At 37.8% G+C, this 23,281-nt stretch overlaps 1 protein-coding gene across 2 annotated transcripts in view; it reads right to left on the bottom strand.

Moving 5' to 3' along the window:
- ACBD6 (acyl-CoA binding domain containing 6) overlaps window positions 1–23,281 on the bottom strand; it is a 233,018-nt gene that overhangs the window by 194,932 nt on the left and 14,805 nt on the right. For both annotated transcript variants that reach the window (XM_030847624.2, XM_060295701.1), the window contains exon 3: window positions 21,297–21,393. In XM_030847624.2, the coding sequence (XP_030703484.1) occupies window positions 21,297–21,393 (97 nt within the window). The remainder of the gene's footprint in view (window positions 1–21,296; window positions 21,394–23,281) is intronic.

Raw genomic sequence — 23,281 nt, 5'->3', positions numbered from 1 at the left:
CTCTGTCTCTAAGCCAATCAAGCTCATTGCCAATGTCCAGTTGGAATTTTCTTTTATCACTGTCGGGTTTTGACCGCAACATAACCTCCTTCAATACAGAACCTTTTCTTCATACAAGGACAGGCACCAAGAAATTCAGACTCAAATTTCTGACATCTCTCTTTCCTCGTATGCTTTCCTTTTAAGAATTATCCTGATTGGTTTTTTTTATTTGATTTCTGCACTGTACCCAAGGGTCAATCCATCACCCCTCTCTCTCACCCTCTTCATCTTTGTCATACTCTAAAAATTGAAAGACCAACAAACATATGGTAGCTATTGACTCTAAAGCTATAGTTAGTAATATATTTGGTCTCAAATTAGAAACTGTGTCAAATAGCTGGAAGTCTTACTTCACATGCACTGTAATATGAATAAAACTATACTGCCTCCAGAAGGGAGTTACTCTACAGTGAGACTGAAAACAATGTAGTATTCAGATAGTGTTTTAAACCCAAGTCTTTGTAATAATTTTTTTAAAAACAAATGTATTTATTTTCAACTTGGCTAACAAAATCTAATTCATGCAGCTGACAGATTCGATACATATAGAAAAAAACTATTTTCCAACTCTAAATTACAGGAATATGACTTAGACTTAACTAAATCAGTCCTATATAATTTTAGGCATCATATGGTACAGCCACAAAGGAAATGTATTAACTTTTCCCTCTGAACAATTCCTCTATAATTTCAACCTAGTTATTTATTCTACATAAGCTACCATGTGCTATGTTATCACTTGCTAGTATCCCCAGCAACACTAACACTGCATCCCATTTATTTTTTGGTAGCATATTAATAAAATTCTTGCCTCTGTTCAATATAATAGTTGGTATAACAATAAAAATAATTTATATTTGCATTACACTCTACAGTTTACAAACTCTCTTCTACATATATAATCTCAATGAATTATAATCTTCCTTCACAACTTTAAAACATGACAATATACTACAAATCTCCAAAAGCAAATCACGTCAAATATTGTGAATAAGATTATAACAATAAAACACCAATAGAAGTATAGAGAAATTAACCTGCCAGTCCCTTCTTACTTTGTTCCACATGAGCACTGTTGGTTCATTTTCCCAATTTAAGCTTTTAAAAACTACATACTAAATTTCCCTATATTGTATTTCAATCAGTTGCCGAAGCTGAGATGACTATGTCATAAATAAAGCACTGGATCATAAATTTCTCAAGAGACATAAAATCAAAGACACCCTAAACCTACAAATTAAATGCAAAAAAACACAAACTAAACAATGAAAAGGAATTACTATATGAAATTTAAGTTGATCAGCTAGTTACCAGTCTATTCTGAACAGACTTAGTCTTTATTCTCAGTACTGATATTAAGATTATAACCATGCACCAAAATCATTTTGGTCTAGTCTTTTCATTTTATGTTTTCTTATAAATTATGGATCTATGGAAAAAAGTCAATCTGCAAAAGCACTACTTAGAATAGCAATGATATGAGTTATTTAAATACAGGACTGTGCATGAAATGAGGGCTATCTATAAAAGGGCACACACTTAAACTAGCGTATATATTACATTTCAAATGCCTGAAGATCCCAAGCCTCCCATGATTCTATATTTACACAGCTGATGAGAAACTCCAATATATAGAAAAAAATTTTTTAAGGGCCTAGAAAAGATAGCAACACAGATTTTAACATTTTCATACAAATACGACATCTTATTATCTAGGCATTAAGAGGGCACTTTGCTTTTGCTCCCTATAAAAGACATTTTAAAAGAACATTTAAAGTTAAGTTGAACTGATTTTAAAAGCACAAGACTGAAGTAGCATTTAAAACCAAATATTATTGCTTGAAGATGGGTAAAAATACTTAACTGTTAAGCTTTTTGTTAAAATGAACCCATTTCTTAAAAGTGTTATTTGAACAAAAGTATATTCTAAGTTTTCCGAAATTTCAGAGCTTTTTGAATTAACCTGTGAAAACAACTTAAATAGAAAGTTGCAACTTAAGAACTGTTGTCCTGTTGTTTGCAACTGGTATTTTCTTGTTCCTAAATGATACAAATAATTGAAAGTTAATCTGTCATCTTGGAAGGAAAGATATAACTGACACTTCACTCTTTTCCAACAGGCATAAGGCAGTCAAAGACTGCAGGTTTTATCTAAGCATAAAAATGATCAAACAAAAAACATGTGTGGTTCGTATAACAAATTATTCAAGATGCATGGTTTTCAGCCTCAGCAGAGGTTTATACCAATGTGTTTCCTCAAAAACCTCTCTCACACATGCACATACACACAGAGACACATACAAAGTTGTAAACACTGGACAACGCTTACATCTCTAATTACTAAAGTTATACATTTAATGATATTATTTCTGATGTGCTGAAATTTTAGGAACTTTTATATACACACGGCAGGGCCTGATCTGAGGGTTCCAACTACAGTGTCAAACCCTCTGGGGTCATTTGGGTACCAAATATGTTAACTCTTCCATTACTTCATTACTCAGAGTTGATTTGTATGATGAGGTGACACCTGGCAAAAAGCTAGACTATGAAAGAATTGCTACACACCTTACTGATAGGCAAGAATGACTCAGATTATCAGAAGATGACAGTATCATGACTCAGGGCAGACTCAGTTGAAGCACCCCTAGAAACTCTGGATAAAGCCAAAGGAGGTTAGCTATTGGTCGAAAGGGAAATGTCTCCAATTTAAATTTCCTTGAAAGATACCACAAACACAAAGGCATATAATATATATATCACCAATAATTGCAAAAAAAAATCATAAAATCTTCTAATTCAGTTTTTTTTTTAAGTCACAGCCCAATGACACAGTAATTTAATTGGATGATTTCAGGATTTTACAATGATCAGCAGAAATGCTAGAGGAAAGAGGTAAAAACTAAGTGATTTGGCATCTTGAGTTTACTGGGAAAATCATATTCCAAAGTACATCAATTCCTTAAAAATTTCAGAAGATGACATATAATTAATCATTATTATTGTAAGATTTCAGCAGGATTACAGCATTAGTTTATGCTAAGTAATGCAGCCTGAAAAAGCTCAATAAATCTTAGCTGAACTGAATCTCAAAGGACAAATTAACACATTCACCCCTAGTTTTACAACACAAATAGATCTGAAAAGAAAACAAAGACTGGAAGTACAGAAACCTAGTACAGTACTAGAGTAATGAACAAGAATATAGAATAATTTCACGGAATAAAACATATACAAGAGAAATGACCCGTGGGCTATAAAAATTAAAGATTAAAATAGTAATAAAAATCATTTAGTCAGCTATAGTACAAAAATATTAGACATTTAAAACATTCAGTCTCTCGATATATAAAACTTGCTCACACGATCCAAATTTGGGGAGATGGGAAGGGAAATCAACCTCAAAACTTACCCATTTAGGTTTATAATACTAAATTTTAATATCCCAAAATGTTAAGAATTTTTAAAACTTTCAAAAAGGAGATACACTGAATTGTCCAAGCAGTTTTTTCTTAAGTAAATGGGGAATAAAAAACTATCTCCCTTCACTGGATTTCAAATCCAATTAACAAATTTTGAGGCCCTACATTTAAAATGGCCCAGAGTTGGGACTTCCCTGGTGGTCCAGTGGGTAAGACTCCGCGCTCCCAATGCAGGGGGCTGGGGGTCAATCCCTGGTCAGAGAACTAGATCTCGCATGCATGCCACCAACTAAGAGTTCACATACCACAACTAAGAGTCCGCATGCCACAACTAAGAGCCCGCACGTCGAAATGAAGATCCCGCGTGCTGCAACTACCCGGTGCAGCCATAAAGAAATAAATAACAATTTAAAAAATGACCCAGTGTCATGACCACTAGAGGGTGGGGAAACACTATGATAAGACCTAATTATATATTAAAAAGAGTAACTGGGACATTTAAAAAAGAAAAACAACTTATCTTTCCTAAGTATATTTCCGTTTTACTTCAATTAAAATTATATGTTACTAAGAGTTTCACTAAATTTTTTTCAAATATATAGAATATTCAACCTAAGAAGAAACTGGAAAACTGTGACATGACTACACTTATTTATTATGACTAGGTGCTATCAGAAGAAATATCAAAACTAACACCCATCATATATTAAAATCAGAATCTGGTTCCAATGCAACCCTATCCCACCAATATCAATGAAACTCTAGATGTTTATCTATCCCAAGGTAATTTTATATGACTTCACTAATGCAAAACTATGGTGTTATTTAAAGACGGAACACGAGTCCTAAAAGTATTCACAAGTTTCGTTTAAGTTATACCACTAAACTATGTTATTAATAAAGAATGAAGCTATCACTCAAAGTTTTTGCATACACACAGGTATGTGCACAGGTTTACATACTGCTTCCTTTCTTCAACTGGCAAATATAACAGGAGAAAACTAAAAAAACTCAAAGACAAGTAAATGCATGGAATGAATGTGAAAATACCCAATGAATGTACCAGATGAATATCTACTTGTTAATTCTCCTCTAAACTAACCAAAACATATATTTTTTAACCACAAATAGGGACCACTGGATTCAACTGGCAAACACACACAAACACATACAAGCATTAAGCATTCAATAGTTCCTAAATATTGTGCAACCCTTTGTGAAGTCAGTAGCACAGTCCATTTTATTTTTTACTAATACACCATGCTTTTCTGTATCAGAAATTAGCTGTTCATGGAAGCTAACAAATTTGACCCAAAATATATTCACTCTTTGTTCCCAATAACAAAACATGTTATAACAGAATTCTGCTATTAGAACAGTTTTTCAGTAGAAAAAAATAATCTTGTAATTTTGAAACTAGATTAAAAGGCAGTTTCAATTAGTAATTCCTAAATAATAAATTTAAGTCGTTTTTTGAATCAAAATAAATCTGAAAAACAATCCATCCGAAAAGACCTACTCCTCCCTATTTCTTCTGCCTATGGCTTTAATATCATAATTCAGTTAGTCTACTCAAATGTGTAACTGCTTTACTTACAAAGAAATATATCCTATTCTATTGCACAAATAAGGAAGTCTTAAGCATTCTTTTGTAAAAGAAAATTCTAGTTACACAGGATACTAATTTCTCCAAACTGTCTAATAAATTTAGATTACCAAATAAAATTTATGTTGCTTATTTTTCTTAATTTATATGAATTGAACTGGACAAAATCTTTTCCCATTTTTAGTTCTCATCTATTATTCCAAGGCACCAACATTTTTAGATGCAAAAATAATATGTTCTTTATTTAAAGCACATCTTAAATTTTTCACTAAAACAGTATAGCTGGGGCTTCCCTGGTGGCGCAGTGGTTAAGAATCCGCCTGCCAATGCAGGGGACACGGGTTTGAGCCCTGGTCTGGGAAGATCTCACGTGCCACGGAGCAACTAAGCCCGTGAGCCACAACTACTGACCCTGAGAGCCCGCGAGCCACAACTACTGAAGCCTGTGAGCCTAGAGCCTGTGCTCCGCAACAAAAGAAGCCACTGCAATGAGAAGCCCGCGCACCTCAACGAAGAGTAGCCCCTGCTCGCCGCAACTAGAGAAAGCCCAAGCACAGCAACAAAGACCCAATGCAGCCAAAAACAAAATTAATTTAAAAAATAAAATAAATAAAATTTACTGTAAACTCCCCCCAAAAAAACCCAGTATATTTTGATTTATTAAATACAACAAGAAAATTCTTCTAACCTTGCAGTTATTGTAGTTTGTGTCTATAAGGGAAACAAAAATGCAAAATAAGCACAATATAGGCAAGTGTATTTGAAAATCAGTCACTTTAAGCTGTAAAACACTGCCCTCTATAGTCCACTGATCTAAAAGACAATTCAATTTACCTAAATCACAATATAATCCAAGAAATTTTGGATTTTCCTGTCTTGTTACTGAAGCAAAATTCTTCTGCTCTTTTTTAAAAGCTCTTTTAAAAAAACAGGTTTATTCTAGAGAAATGTCTATTTCAAATATTCTTCAACTTCTTTTAAAGTCTCTCCTCCCCTCTGACTCACCCAAATTTCAATTTGCAGTTAAATATGGCATTAACTTTCATGTTCCTGCATAAGGAATACAGTATTTAACCCAATTAATGTTACCCAATTAATCCAGACAAAGTAAACCTAAGAAAACACAGACACGGGACTTCCCTGGTGGTGCAGTGGTTAAGATTCTGCACTCCCAATGCAGGGGGTCCGGGTTCGATCCCTGGTCCGGGAACTAGATCCCACATGCATGCCGCAACTAAGAGTTCACATGCCACAACTAAGGAGCCCACCTGCCACAACTAAGACCCAACACAACCAAAGAAAAAAGAAAAAAACAAAGGAAAGAACACAACACATATAAAAAAGGAATAAAGATACTGAATTCAGAATTCAATTTACACAAGGCCTTAACCTGATTTTCCATTAACTTGGCATTTAATAATTGGGAAAGCTATACACAGCAAAAACAAGCAGAGGTATAGCACACACAAGTACTAAGGTAATCCAGGCAAACTGCACTTTTAGCTATATGGACTCAAACTCTTCTTCAACCCCTCCCCTGCACCGCACACAACACAACTGCCTGATCAGTCCAGTCCAACATTTACTGATCATCTTCTGTTTCAGATACTGTGCTGGTACAGCAAATATAAATATTAATAAGACATAATCTTAATTCTGGAAAAGTTTAAAGTATAGTGGAAGAGAAAAATAATTTCCCCCTGAAAGCAGGGGACCACAAAGAACAGTCACTTTGCCTATCTCTGTATGGTTCAAGGAATGGGGAAAAGATTCCTAGAGGTGAAAATACACTGAACTTAGTCTTCAAGGATGAGCATAAATTAATCTAGTAAACAGAGAGAGTTCTCCAAATAGAGAAAAAAACTTGAACTAAAATCAGAAGATGTAAAACAGCAAGATGTAGGGCAGTAGACACTGACAACCTCAGGCTGCTTCAAAGTAATTGGTGAGCCATTAAAACAAAACCAAAACAAATAAACAAAAAGAGATGTCAGGACCCTACCAGTAAATTTTAAGTAAATCTGGAGTGAAGATTATGCATCTCTATTTTTAAAGTTCCGTAAAGGGATTCTGACGCATAGTCAGGATGGTGAAACAATATTTTAAGTCTGATAGTACCGGAACTTAAAATAAAGGTTGAAGAGGGGTAGGAGGTGGGATTGTAATATAAATATGAAACAGATTATAGTGGAGTTTGTATACCATACTAATTTAGCCTGTAAGTAAAAGGGAATTACATTTAAACTGGGAAAACATGGTCAAATATGTATTTTAGATAAGTCATTTTAGAAGCAATGTAGAGGACAAGATTGAATGGGACCAGATTCAAAATAGGGAGAACAGGTAGAAGTGCCACTGCAACACTAAAATAGAAATACTCAGTGAGTATTCTGACACATGAACCTAAAACAAAGTCAAAAGGTAGAGCCCTTAAGATTGAATGTACCTGTAGGTGTATCTGATTTGGCTCACACTGTATTGCAACGGCCTAGCCAACTTCAACTTTCTTCTTTTAAAGCCTCATTCAAAAATCAAGACATAGCACAATAACACCAAGATTTCATATCTGAACTGGCACTACTGGGCACTCATAGCAATAACCGGCTAGAGCAAAGGTCCATTTCCCTTATTTATATAGGCATGCACTCCCCTGTAAACCACAATTCTCATGACTATATATAGATTCCAACCCACTTCATTCATTTATATTAATGGCCTGGCCTCTGCAGGCATTTCACTTTTTAAAAAATATTTTTTATGATCCTGCTCTAAAAACTCTGAGCCCTGATCAGGATCACAGAAAAGGTTAGGGCTAAAAAATAAATTTAGAATCAACATAGGCAGTAGTTAAAACTGCAAGAATAGTAGGGAGAAACATCAACACAGGCTTGGGCAAAACAATATTTAATCATGCAGAGTTTGCACTTTATGATATTCCTATCACCTTAAAAGTGGCCTTTACCACATTCACATTCAAATTTTTTTTTTTTTGGCTGCGCTGCGCAGCATACGGGACCTTAGTTCCCCGAGCAGGGATCCAACCCATGCCTCCTGCAGTGGAAGCATAGAATCTTAACCACTGGACCACTAGGGAAGTCCCTCACATTCAAATCTTAATTCAGAATTTACTTTCTCCATGTCTGTATATTTTAATCTCTTTGGCACCATTGTTAGTCCTCAACAATAAATGCTAAATTTTCTATTTCCAAGTAGTTTTTTCAGGAATTAAAATAGCATCCTGCGTATCTCATGCTTTATAAATGTTTTCTGAATTAAATAATCTCCTTAATACTTAATTTCCAGAGTATAAGTTATGCCCTGGAACTTGAAGAAACAAGAGAGGAGCCAGAACAGGGTCCTGTCCTAAGAGAGAAATGTAAAGGAAGTAGTGTCATTTGAAAAGGAAATTAGAATAATCTAAGAACTACTTGGTAGGTACCTTCTGTGGCATTGCCCTGTGCTAAACATTGTAGGCAGTATGGTCAAAATACAAAGATGAGGGGCTTCCCTGGTGGCGCAGTGGTTGAGAGTCCGCCTGCCGATGCAGGGGACGCGGGTTCATGCCCCGGTCCGGGAAGATCCCACATGCCGCGGAGTGGCTGGGCCCGTGAGCCATGGCCGCTGAGCCTGCGCGTCTGGAACCTGTGCTTCGCAACGGGAGAGGCCACAACAGTGAGAGGCCCGTGTACCGCAATTAAAAAAAAAAAAAAAAAAGATGAATCCAACATGGTCCTAGGCTTTGAAGCGCTTATAGACTAAATGTAGTACTATGTAAAGGTTAGATGAAGTTCTGAGATGAGAGTTTTCATACATGAAAAAAGGTAACTTATAGAATTATCCTCCAGCATCAGGCAGCTAGAGAAAAGAAACATTTCAATACCAATACCTGATAGTCTACAAAAATTAAATATGAATGACAAGGAAAAAAATCAAAGAAGATAACTTCCTGGTCAAAATATACATATCTGCCTAACTATTAAATATAAATTTCAAAAATGATGACTACCTTTTACGTAAGTATACTATATGTATGAATTTATCTATTCTAATATTAAATGAATATTTATAGGTAAAAGATAAGTAGATGATGCTGCAAAAACCACAGATGAATAGCAGCAAAATTTACAAAAGGCTACTACACAGCTATATAACCACTAGGAACAAAAGAAAGTGTCAGTTCTCCCATCTATGCTATTTATCTTTATGGACAATACACAAAAATAATACAGTGGATGCTAACCTAAGAGTCATCAGACCAGTAAGGTGAAGAAAAATAAAGTCACTAGTAAGATCTCAAGTACATATAAAAATTTTAAAGATCTAAGGAGTTTTTTAAAAAAAGCAAAAGAGTAAATGGCCAATGAGAAGCAAGGTTTTAACAATACTACTGAAACACACAGAAAGCCCTAGAAATTCCTGAGAACAAAATTCTCATTTATAATGAACTTTGCTCCCTCTGGTGGTCACAAGAGGCTTTACTACGTGTGAGTAGAAATGGAGGTACATGGCAAAGAGGAATGAAACTGCAGGAACTACCCTGATTAACCTTCACCTGTCTGTCAGACAAATAAATGTTCAATTTACAAAGAACACTTTTTTAAAAGAAAAAAACTTAGATGTTAGTGCTATGGAGGTAGCAGTGCAGAATTACAGAAACAGTTACAAGTGGATAGGTCTACTAGGAAATAGGACTGAATGGTATATGATGTATGGGACAAAGAACTTTATAAAGGTTTACTTTATACCCCTTCATACTGTTTGAATTTCTATTTCCATATGCGTGTATTACGTTCATTAAACTACTATTTACTGGGCAATATAGAATATCTATATCTTTTTACAAGTTTACAATCAAAGTGTATTTCTCTTCTCATTAGAATAAAAGCCATAATCCTTATAACAGACTATCCCATGTGCTCCACCCTACCTCATTTCCTATTTCTCTACCCTGCCCCCATTCCCATATACCTATTCAGTCCTCCTAGCAGTTTCTAGAGCACACCAGGCATGATCCTGCCTTAGGGACTTGCACTGGCCATTTCCTCCATACAGAATGCTCTTCCCCAGATACCTGTACGGTTCACTCTTTCACTCCTTCATATCTATGCTCAATGTCACCTCTTCAGTGAGCCTTCCTTGACCATATCATTTAAAATTGTAACCCCCGGACTTCCCTGGTGGCACAGTGGTTAAGAATCCACCTGCCAAGGCAGGTGACACGGGTTTGAGCCCTGGCCCAGGAAGATCCCACATGCCACGGAGCAACTAAGCCCACGTGCCACAACTACTGAGCCCGCATGCCACAACTACTGAAGCCTGCACACCTAGAGCCCATGCTCCGCTACAAGAGAAGCCACTGCAACGAGAAGCCCGCGCACCACAACGAAGAGTAGCCCACACTTGTCGCAACTAGAGAAAGCCCGCGTGCAACAACGAAGACCCAACACAGCCAAAAATGAATAAGTAAATTTATTTTTAAAAATAAAAAAAAATTGTAAGCCCACCTCCCATATATGTATCCTTCTCCACTGCTTTCTCTCCATAGCATTGATCACCTTCTCACACATTATAATATTTACTTATTTTATTACTTATGCCTGCCAAACTGTAAACTCCCTAAGAACAGAGACAGTTCTCCTTTGTTCACTGATACATCCCCAGCCCCTAGGGCTATAACCTATACACAATAAGTGTACAATGAAATGAGTAGAATGAATGAATGACTAATATCAATACTACTTTAACAGATGTCCAAAAAAAGGACAAAAGTCCTCATTTTATATTTGGTTCAACATGAAACAGTAATCTATGACAGATAAACTTTAATTATATATGCAAAATACATGATATTGGTCTTTTAATAAGATCTACAAAGAGGTCATTAAATGCTTTTTTTTCTTTTTTGGCCTAACGTGTAGGACCAGCAGATACCAAATAAACTCATATTAAATCATCTTGCTATTCATACTCAAAAGCCTTTACAGAGGACTCAAAAGAAATGCTATTCATCATACTATGCACCTTGGAATAAGAATCTTCTCGAAGAGCTATGGAAATACATCAAGTATTAACTAGGAAATACAGAAAAACACTTAATTCTTTAATTTTGAAAATGTCCTCTTCTAGAACTAATATATTTATCAGGCTATAAAAACACATCTTCGTGTCCATGTTATCTATTTAGAAGCAAGGCAGCCACTTCAGAACAGAGTTACTTCATGGGACAGGGCATTCACATTAAAAAGAATCTTGTTTTTTTTGTTTTGTTTTGTTTTTTTTGTTTTGTTTTTTGCGGTACGCGGGCCTCTCACCGCTGTGGCCTCTCCCATTGTGGAGCACAGGCTCCGGACGCGCAGGCTCAGCGGCCATGGCCCACGGGACCAGCCGCTCCGCGGCACGTGGGATCCTCCCCAACCGGGGCACGAACCCGCGTCCCCTGCATCGGCAGGCAGACTCCCAACCACTGTGCCACCAGGGAAGCCCTAAAAAGAATCTTAATCTTCCAAATGACGATAGTCAATTAGGAAGTGGTCAGGAAAAACAAGGTGACTGAGATGCAGTTATTTTCCAATTTTATCAAAGTTTTTACAAAAGTACTTTGAATATTTGTTAAAACGTCAAATTATACACTTAAAATTTGAGCATTTCACCTTATATAAATTTTACTTTAAAAAATAAAAAACATAAACAACCTGTAAACAAACAGTCAACTTGAGTTAGTAAACTTGCTTTTCTTTCACAGCAGTATAGATTAGCAATTCTGAAACTGCTTCCTGTGTATTCTAGGTCATATAATGAGAATATTAGCAGCCAGGGTTCTGTTGTAGAAAGGAGTTACAAATATGGAAAGAGGGACGACTACAATGTACTCTATAGTGCTGGGCTGGAATCAGAGGTACCAATATGAACTTGTGGTTTTTAATATGTAAGTAAATAAATATAAAAATACAGACATAGGATACATATGTTAGAGAGGGTTATGTAGGTGTGTCTGTGTATATACACACGTCTGTGTCTACAATGACTATATATCTGTGTGTATGTACATATCTGTATGCATACATGTGTATGTGTGTACACATACATATATGTGTGTGTGTATGTTAATATATACATGCATTTGAGCATATGTATTTTTCAGGTATGTCTGCTGAGAGGGCCTAGAAGTAATGACAGCAGTAGCAATGAACATAACCAACACCCAGACTTTGGTTTCCAAATATCATTCTCTACTGAAAGGAACCAAAGGGAAACAACCAATTCTAGGATAAGGACAGGGAAAGTATAAGATGAGCCTGTGTAGTGAGTTGAATTGTCCCCCCGCCACCCCCAAAGACATGTCCAAGTCCTAACCCCAGGTATCTGAGAGTGAGACTTTATTTGGAAACGGGCCTTTGCAGGTGTCATCAAGATGAGGTATATAGTCAACTAATATTTGACAAGGGAGCCCAGAATATTCAATGGAAAGGGTAGTCTCTTCAATAAATGGTGTTGGGAAAACTGGATAAGCACATGTAGAAGAATGAAATTGGACCCTTATCTTACACTACCTACAAACATTAACCTGAAATGGGTTAAGAACATAAGCATAGGGCTTCCCTGGTGGCGCAGTGGTTGAGAGTCCGCCTGCCGATGCAGGGGACACAGGTTCGTGCCCTCGTCTGGGAAGATCCCACATGCCACGGAGCAGCTGGGCCCGTGAGCCATGGCCGCTGAGCCTGCGCGTCCGGAGCCTGTGCTCCGCAACGGGAGAGGCCACAACAGTGAGAGGCCCATGTATGGCAAAAAAAAAACCATAAGCATAAAAAAAAAAATCATAAAGCTCCTAGAAGAAAACATAGGGGAAAAGCTCCTTGACACTGGTCTTGGCAATGATTTTTTGGATTTGACAAGAAAAGCAAAAGCAACAAAAGCAAAAATTAATAAATGGGACTACATCAAACTAAAAACTTTCAAACAGCAATGGAAACTATCAACAAAATGAAAAGATAACCTACTGAATGGGAGAAAATATTTGCAAATCACATATGTAATAAAGGATTAATATTCAAAACATATAAAGCACTCATATAACTCAACAGCAAAAAAAGAAAAAAATCTGATTTAAAAATGGGCAGAAATGAATAGACATTTTTCTGAAGAAGACATTCAAATAGCCAACAAATACATGAAAAGGTGCTTGACATCACTAACCATCAAGGAAATGCAAATCAAAACCACAGTGAAACATCACACCTGTTAGAATGGCTATCATCAAAAAGACAAGAGATAACAAGTGTTGGTGAGGAGGTGGAAAAAAAAAACCCTTGTGCGATGCTAGTAGAAATGTAAATTGGGGACTTCCCTGGTGTCGCAGTGGTTAAGAATCTGCCTGCCAATGCAGGGGACACGGGTTTGAGCCCTGGTCCGGAAAGATCCCACATGCCACAGAGCAACTAAGTCCATGCACCACAACTACTGAGCCTGCGCTCTAGAGCCTGCGAGCCACAACTACTGAGGCCTGCGCACCTAGGGGCCGTGCTCCGCAACAAGAGAAGCCACTGCAATGAGAAGCCTGCACACCCCAACAAAGAGTAGCCCCCGCTCGCCGCAACTAGAGAAAGCCCATGCACGGCAACGAAGACCCAGTGCAGCCAAAAATAAATAAATTAATTAATTTTAAAACAAGAAAGAAAGAAATGTAAACTGGTACAACCACTACGGAAAACAGTATGGAGGTTTCTCAAAAACTACCATATGATCCAGCAATCTCACATCTGTGTTTATATCCAAAAGAAATGAAAACTGGATCTTGAAGAAATATCTTTACTCCCATGTTCATTGCAGCATTATTTACAATAGCCAAGATATGGAAACAACCTAAGTGTCTATCAACAGATGAATAAAGGAAGTATGAAATATATTTATTATTGAGCCATGAGAAAGAAGGAAATCCTACCATTTGCAACAACATGAATGGGCCCTGAAGGTATTATTCTAAGTGAAAAAAGTCAGAGAAAGACAACTACTACATAACATCACTTACATGTGGAACCTATAAAAGCCAAACTCATAGAAACAAAGAGTAGAATGGTTTTTACCAGGGGCCTTGGGGGTGGGGGAGAAATGGGGAAAATGTTGGTCAAAGGTACAAACTTCAAGCTATAAGATGAATAAGTTCTGGGGATCTAATGTACAGCATGGTGATTATAGTTAATAATACTGTATTATATACTTGAAAGTTACTAAAGGAGTAGATCTTTAATGTTCTCATCACAAAACAGAAATAGTAATTATGTGACATGATGGAGGTATTAGCTATGGTGGTAATCATTTTGCAATACATATGTGTCAAATCAACATACTGTACACCTTAAACTTACACAATGTTATATGTCAGTTACGTCTCAATAAAGCTAGGGGAAAAAGTTAAGATGAGGTTTAAGGTGAGCCCTAAATCCAATGACTGGTTGTCCATATAAGAGAAAGTAAGGGAGATCTGGAGACAGAGAAGAAGGCCATGTGAAGACAGAGACAGCAACTGGAGTTATGCTGCCACAAACTAAGGACTATCTGAGGCCATCAGAAGCTAGCCAAGGCAAGGACGGATTCCTCCCTGAAGCTTCCAAAGACAGCATGGCTCTGCTAACACCTTATTTTCAGACTTCTGGTCTCCAGTACTACAAGAGAATAAATTTCTCTTGTTTTAAACTACAAAGTACTAGTTTGTGGTACTTTGTTATGGCAACCCTAGGGGACTAATACAGCCTGAAACATCTTGTGCCAGAAAGTAAGAAAGTGCTCAAAGAATGATGGAGACATATCAAAAGGACAGGGGAGCCATCTTGAATGAGCTCTCAGTGGCCAAATAATGATGGTAACTGACTATTACCCATTGAATAAAATAGAAATCTATGAGTATATACTGGTATATATTGGGTGAGGCAATCAACCATGGGCCCTGAGCATCCCTATACATTCATGTTCAGTATGCCAGGCTCTAACCACTCTTTTTCTTTTTTTTTAAGCTTTATTATTTTTTTAGTTAATTTATTTTATTTTATTTAGTTTCGGCTGTGTTGGGTCTTCGTTGCTGTGCACAGGCTTTCTCTAGTTGCAGCGAGTGGGGGCTACTCATCATTGTGGTGTGCAGGCTTCTCATTGCGGTGGCTTCTCTTGTTGTGGAGCACGGGCTCTAGGTGTGCAGACTTCAGTAGTTGTGGCTCGTGGGCTCAGTAGTTGTGGTTTGCAGGCTCTAGAGCACAGGCTCAGTAGTTGTGGCACACGGGCTTAGTTGCTCCACAGCATGTGGGATCTTCCCAGACCAGGGCTCTAACCCGTGTCCCCTGCATTGGCAGGCAGATTTTTAACCACTGCACCACCAAGGAAGCCCTCTGACCACTCTTTATCTAGGCCTTTTCTCAGGGTTGTACGTACAGTAAGCCACCTTCAGGGATGACGTCACGTCTTCCCAACCCCTCACAAATAGCAGGCTTGCTTCTACCTGCTATAAAAGTGGTGAATCCCCAAAGCTCAGTGCTCCTTCCCTATAGCACAACCCACTGCATACGCAGGAATCCATCTAGGCCCACCTGCATCATACCTGTGGGACTTAGGGGACACAAGAAACAGATGCAAATCAAATGAAGCTCATGCAGTTTGCCATGCCGTGAATAATAAAGCCCTTTGGCTCAGACCCAGGAGCCTCGGCCAGCACCTAAGAAACAGTAACAGGCTAATTTACTAGCTTGCAAGTAGGGTACAATCCTACACCTTTCACAGTTCTTGAAAATGAATAAATAAATAGGGGAGAAGAGAAAGCCCACCCTTCCAGTGGAGTGCCAAATAATAAATGTAGAAGAAATGATGGAGTTAGAAAATCATTAATGGATGTTAAAACTAGTCAGTGAAATCTGATTAGGAAAAGGATATTTACATAGTCTCAAAGTATCTCCCCACAAATTACTCATTAATTACAAAGGGGGAAAAGGGAAAGTTACAGTAGAGAAATCTGGCAGACACCACCTTAAGCAAGTGATCAATGTTAACAACCAATTTGGGGGCAAACAGACATCATGTATGTCCTGGTATAATGCATTGAGAAGAATTCTGTGGTATTCCTCTTAAAAACGTATGATCTAAATCTACTCATGAGAAAACAGACAAACAAATTGAGGGGCACTCTACAAAATAAGTGGCCTATACTCTTCAAAAATATCACAGTCAAGAGAGAAAAAGAAAGGCTGAGAAACCATTCCAGATTAAAGGAGACTAAAGAGACATGACAACTAGATGCAATGCATGATCCTGGACTGGATGATGGATCAGAATTTTTAAAAATAACTATGAAAGACATATTTTAGATAAATGATAAACTTGAATATGAATTATGGATTTGACGGTAATATTGAATCAATGTTAAAATTCCTGATTTTGAGAAAAGAGAATCGTATATTATTGGTAGGAATGTAAATTGCTACAGCCATTATGAGAAACAGTATGGAGGTTCTTCAAAAAATTAAAAATAGAACTCCCGTATGATCCAGCAATCTCACCTCTGGGTATACATCTAAAGGAAATGAAATCAGGATCTCAAAGAGATATCTTGCCCTCTCATGTTTTTAGCATTATTCACAATAGCCAATATATGGAAACAACCTAAGTGTCCATGTATGGATGAATGCATAAACAAGATATAGTGTGTGTGTGTGTGTGTGTGTACACACACACACACACACACACCCCAGAACATTATTCAGCCATGAGAACGAAGGAAATCTTACCACTTATGACAACGTGGATGAACCTGGAGGACATCATGCTAAGTGAAATAAGCCAGAGAGAGAAAGACAAGTATTATATGATCTCATATATAGAATCTAAAAAAATTAAAAAGTGAAATTCATAGAAGCAGAGAATAGAATGTTGTTTACCAATGGCTAGGGGAAATAGCAAGATATTGGTCAAAGGATACAAAGTTGCAGTTATGTAGGATGAATAAGTCTAGGGATCTAATGTACAGGCATGATGACTACAGTTAATAACACTGTATTGAATACTGGAAGTATGCTAAGAGAGTAAACCTCAGGTGTTTTCATCACACCCACATAGAGAAAAGGTGACTATGAGAGGAGATGTTATATTAGTTAGCTTGACTAATCATTTCACTATGTATATATACATCAAATCATCATATTATATACCTTAAATATACATTTACAATTTTTATATTAAAAGAAATATGTATACACACACATATCTACACACATACACACACACATGCATGCCCTGTAGGAACTCTTGAGCCCAGGGTTCTGAAAAAAATGAATTTCAAAAGAATTCATGACACCAAAAAAAAAAAAATTTACCAATTTTGATAACTGCAGTATAGTAACATATTGAAGTATTAAGTAGTAAAGGGACATGATGTCTATAACTTTTAGTTCAAAAATAATAATAAAATAATTCCGAAAAAAGTTATTTATATGTAGTATGTATGTATTTATGAGTAAATAGAGAAAGAATGCTAAAACAAATGTAAAAAAGAAACTGGTGTAACTAGACAAAGGCCATCCAGAAGTGTCTTGTACTATTCTTGAAACTTTACACGTCACACACACACACATAAAACCATGATAAATATGGGAGGTGAGGGATATATTAATTAGTTTTACTGTGATAATCATTTCACAAGATATATACCAAACACCAAAACATCACATTGTATACCTTAAATACATATAATTTTTATTTGTCAAAAATAATAGAAATAGGGCTTCCCTGGTGGCGCAGTGGTTGAGAGTCCGCCTGCCAATGCAGGCAACGCGGGTTTGTGCCCCGGTCCAGGAAGATCCCACGTGCCACAGAGCGGCTGGGCCCGTGAGCCATGGCCGCTGAGCCTGGGCGTCCGGAGCCTGTGCTCCGCAACGGGAGAGGCCACAACAGTGAGAGGCCTGCATACCGCAAAAAAAAAAAAAAAAGAAATAAAAATTATACCAAAATTAAAAACTCACCCTTGGGACTTCCCTAGTGGCGCAGTGGTTAAGAATCTGCCTGCCAGTGCTGGGGACACGGGTTCGAGCCCTGGTCTGGGAGGATCCCGTGTGCCACAGAGCAACTAAGCCCGTGCGCCACAACTACTGAGCCTGCACTCTAGAGCCCGCGAGCCACAACTACTGAAGCCCCTGCTGTGCAGCAAGAGAAACCACTGCAATGAGAAGCCTGCACACTGCAACAAATAGCCCTCGCTCGCCGCAGCTAGAGAAAGCCCGTGTGCTCCAGCAGAGACCCAATGCAGCCAAAAATAAAAATAAATTTATTAAAAAACAAACAAAAACTCACCCTCTCTGCCTCCCTCCCAAAAAACTATGTAAGTAAAAGCAAAAGAATTGCCTTGATTATATTAGACATTCAACAGTACATTCCTGAGAAAGACGAAACAAAACAGAAAACAGGCAAAGGGTTACATTTTAAAGCACTATTCATTTTATACTTCAAGGTACCATGTAGCTTTGATTTAAAAAGTAACTATCTTGGGGGCTTTCCTGGTGGCGCAGTGGTTGAGAGTCCACCTGCCGATGCAGGGGATGCGGATTAGTGCCCCGGTCCGGGAGGATCCCGCATGCTGTGGAGTGGCTGGGCCCGTGAGCTGTGGCCGCTGGGCCTGCGCGCCTGCAGCCTGTGCTCCGCGGCAGGAGAGGCCACAGCACTGAGAGGCCCGCGTACCGCAAAAAAAAAAAAAAGTAACTATCTTGGGTTTCCTAGGTGGCGGAGTGGTTAAGAATCATCTGCCAATGTAGGGGACACAGGTTCGAGCCCTGGTCCAGGAAGATCCCACATGCCGTAGAGCAACTATGCGCATGTGCCACAACTACTGAGCCTGTGTTCTAGAGCCCGTGAGACACAACTACTGAGCGCACACACCACAACTGCTGAAGCCCGCACACCTAGAGACCATGTTCCTCAACAAGAGAAGCCACTGCAATGAGAAGCCCGCGCACAGCAACAAAGAGTAGCCCTGCTCGCCACAACTAGAGAAAGCCTGCGCTCAGCAGCAAAGACCCAACACAGCCAAAACTAAAATAAAATTTTAAAATAATAAATTTAAAATAAATATCTTTACTTGAATTTTCCATACACTTAAGTTTACATGCTTTTTTTAATACACATAATGTCAGCTATAGAACAGATAGCAGAGTGATTAGGGGTGGGGATCTGGACTCATATAAGCATAGGTCCAAATCCTGGCAACACCATTCATTAGCTGGCTAATCTTAGAAAAGTTACTAAACCTCTCTGTGCCTGAATTTTCTTTTTAAAATACAGACAATAATAGTTCCTAATTCTTAAAATTCTTATGAAGATTTCAAAGGGCAATACCTGAAAAGAACTTAACACACTCAGCATGAGAGTCGTTATGATTTCATCATTTTTAGAAACAAATATCAAAAGAAAATGGTTCTTTTAACCTAAAAGATAATGAACCAAATACCAAATCTCTTGAGATTGAGATTATGATCTGCCCCATACCAATCAAAAAGAAGGCAGAAAAAAAGCTATGAGTCAAAGGGACCAGCTCAGAATGTTTAAACTATAAATTAAAACGTAAATGAAACACAAAATTCCTGTTTACAACTAGATTATGATGTTAACATATTTTTAGAACAATGTATTAAAGAATCATTTTTACTTGAAAGTATCTTTGTCCAATGAAGATGTTGAAAAAAAAGAAAGAAAAGAAAAAAAAAAAAGAAAGTATCTTTGGTTCTGCTTAGTCTACTCAAGTTTTGTAAGTTCAATAGGTAAGATTCAGATATTTTTAAAAACATCCTTAATGCCCGTTTGGGTTTCCCTAAGGAAGAACGACCTAACTACATGGACTGTGCATTTGTAAGAGTCATAGTTAACGGAATTTTACTTAGTAATTAAATTATTGAAGGTAAGAAATCATAAATTCTGTCATTTATCAGAAGTTATCAACTCAAACACCTACGTAAGCCAGGCATCAGAAACAGTCAAGTATAAGTCAATAGGGAAGAACTGAGACCACAGCGGCTGGACCTGAAGAGTAAGGACTCACTTAAGGCATGCAATTTCAAGTCTTGTTTTTGTTTTTTTTTAAATATCGTGCCACAGGGAGATCAGCTCGGTGCTTTGTGACCACCTAGAGGGGTGGGATAGGGAAGGTGGGAGGGGGACGCAAGAGAGAGGGGACATGGGGATGTATGTATGTGTATAGCTGATTCACTTTGTTATACAGCAGAAACTAACACATCATTGTAAAGCAATTATACTCCAATAAAGATGTTAATAAATAAATAAATATCATGCCATTTGTGTTCAGGCTGAGTTCAGCTCAGAGATGCATCTGCTTTTACCACTGAATTTCAGAGTTTAAGTCCTTACGACCTTTATGGTATATATCTGTATGCAAACTTGACGTTTTATAAAAGATATTAATAAAAAGGAATGTTTCTGAGAATGAATACTCATGCACATCAAAAACATCAGGAAATGTTTCAATGATTTCCAAAAGGCAGTCGTATCATTAGAGCTATCCTAACTTGGTTATCTCTCCCCCTTTGTACTCATAATTAAGATATACTTTTATATGTCATAACATATAAATCTTTAAGATTCCTTACAACTCTGACATTTTAAGATTCCATCACTGGTGGAACAAAATTCCTTCATACTGGTAATAAATATGTAACAACGTAATAACTGCCGCCGAAGTCCAAAGTAATCTGTTCTTCCACTGGATACCCTAGCATTCGCATTATTATTGTTTTATACTGTTACTCTATTTTTGATACGTTTTATATTCTATAAGGTACTTTACATAATGGCAGAAAGCATGTCATTCATATTTTACCCCTATCAACAAGCATTTTGTACTTTCATAGAAAGTGCTCATTAAAAAAAAAACTTCCATTTCTCAAGATAATAATATGATCTCAAGTTAAACTCTTTCAAATTCTGAAATGAATTGAGTTTTTACACGACTGAAATTACAATTATGCTTTTAAAAATGCTCTACAATTCAGAGAAGTTCTCAGTATCAGTAGCTGATTAACATATAAGCAATAATATTTTTAGATAAATACTGCAATAACTTTATAATCTTTTGATTTGAGAAAATAAAACTTTAAGGATGTTATTTAAGCCTAAAGCTTAGTTTTAAACATTTATTTGAGAGAAAGATAATATGTTATTGGAAAATATTATTTACAATCATTCGGTCTTACCTGAGGATTCCAACTTGGATCTAATTTTTTCACTACAGCAATATACTCCTGCATTGCTCGGCTGGGGCTTGAATCACCAAGTGCTTTCCATGCTTCCCTAAAGTAGAGAATATCCAAAATGACCTATCATTAACTATGTAAGGAACACAAACAGTATATTTCTTCTTTTTATTATTAAAAAAAGGCACACACATTTTAAGGGTCAGGAGATACAGATATAACAAGCCATATATGAGTAGCCTTCTCTTTTTGCATTTCATTGGTCCACAGCAATATAGACCTTATCACCCAACCTAAGGAGCCCTTTTAGACATTTTTTTCCCTAATCACCCTCCCCCGTTAAATTTTAAAATTACACATATATTGCACATCTGCTGAATTTTGGAAGATGACACACTACTATTGTACTATCAAAGATTTTTTTTATTTTTTAGTTTTTTTTACTATCTAAGATTTTAAAACTCCCCCAAACCCAAATGTCAAACCCCTGTTGAGAAGGTATGGTCTACAAACAATAGGAGTAGTTCCCATCTTACGAATTAACTGTGTTTGTGGCATTTCAGTAATATGTTAACCGTCACACAAAACAATATTCTGTGGGAAATGCTTCAAACTTCTCATTTTAAGATGTGAGAAATATACCTCCCCTTCTGCAGTTATCTCATCTCTAAGCTGCTAGTAGTAGATCCTGAGGCTTTGGGCAGGGACATCAAAAGCAAGGGGAGGGATTTTTGGTTCTAGATGGCAGAGTAGAAGGACGTGCTCTCACTCCTTCTTGCGAGAGCACCAGAATCACAACCAACTGCTGAACAATCATCAAGAGGAAGACAATGGAACTCACCAAAAAAGACACCCCACATCCAAAGACAAAGGAGAAGCCACAATGAGACTGTAGGAAGGACGCAATCACAATACAATCAAATCCCATAAGTGCTGGGTGGCTGACTCGCAAACTGGAGAACAATTATACCACAGAAGTCCACCCACTGGAGTGAAGGTTCTGAGCCCCAAGTCAGGCTTCCCAACCTGGGGGTCCGGCAACGGGAGGAGGAATTCCCAGAGAACCATACTTTGAGGGCTAGAGGGATTTGACTTCAAGACTTCAACAGGACTGGGGGAAACAGAGACTCCACTCTTGGAGGGCACACACAAAGTAGTGTGCACAGCGGGACCCAGGGGAAGAAGCAGTGACCCCACAGGAGACTGAACCAGACCTACCTGCTAGTGTTGGAGGGTCTCCTGCAGAGGCGGGGGGTGACTGTGTCTCACCATGAGGACAAGGACACTGGCAGCAGAAGTTCTGGGAAGTACTCCTTGACATGAGCCCTCCGAGAGTCTGCCATTAGCCCCACCAAAGAGCCTGGGTAGGCTCCAGTGTTGGGTAGCCTCAGGCCAAACAACCAACAGGGAGGGAATCCAGCCCCACCCATCAGCAGACAAGCACATTAAACTTTTACTGAGCTCTGCCCACCAGAGCAACAGCCAGCTCTACCCACCACCATTCCCTCCCATCAGGAGACATGCATAAGCCTCTCAGACAGCCTCATGCACCAGAGGGCAGACAGCAGAAGCAGGAACTACAATCCTGCAGCCTGTGGAACAAAAACCACATTCACAGAAAGACAGACATGAAAAGGCAGAAGGCTACGTACCAGATGAAGGAAAAAGATAAAATCCTACAAAAACAACTAAATGAAGTGGAGGTAGGCAACCTTCCAGAAAAAGAATTCAGAATAATGATAGTGAAGATGATCCAGGACCTCAGAAAAAGAATGGAGGCAAAGATCGAGAAGATGCAAGAAATGTTTAACAAACACCTAGAAGAATTAAAGAACAAACAAACAGAGATGAACAATACAATAAGTGAAATGAAAAATACACTAGAAGGAATCAATAGCAGAATAACTGAGGCAGAAGAACGGATAAGTGACCTGGAAGACAGAATGGTGGAATTCACTGCTGCGGAACAGAATAAAGAAAAAAGA

This window comes from Globicephala melas, chromosome 1, assembly GCF_963455315.2.
Source record: "Globicephala melas chromosome 1, mGloMel1.2, whole genome shotgun sequence".
Classification (NCBI taxonomy): Eukaryota; Metazoa; Chordata; class Mammalia; order Artiodactyla; family Delphinidae; genus Globicephala; species Globicephala melas.
This window is presented reverse-complemented; position numbering and strand designations above follow the sequence as displayed.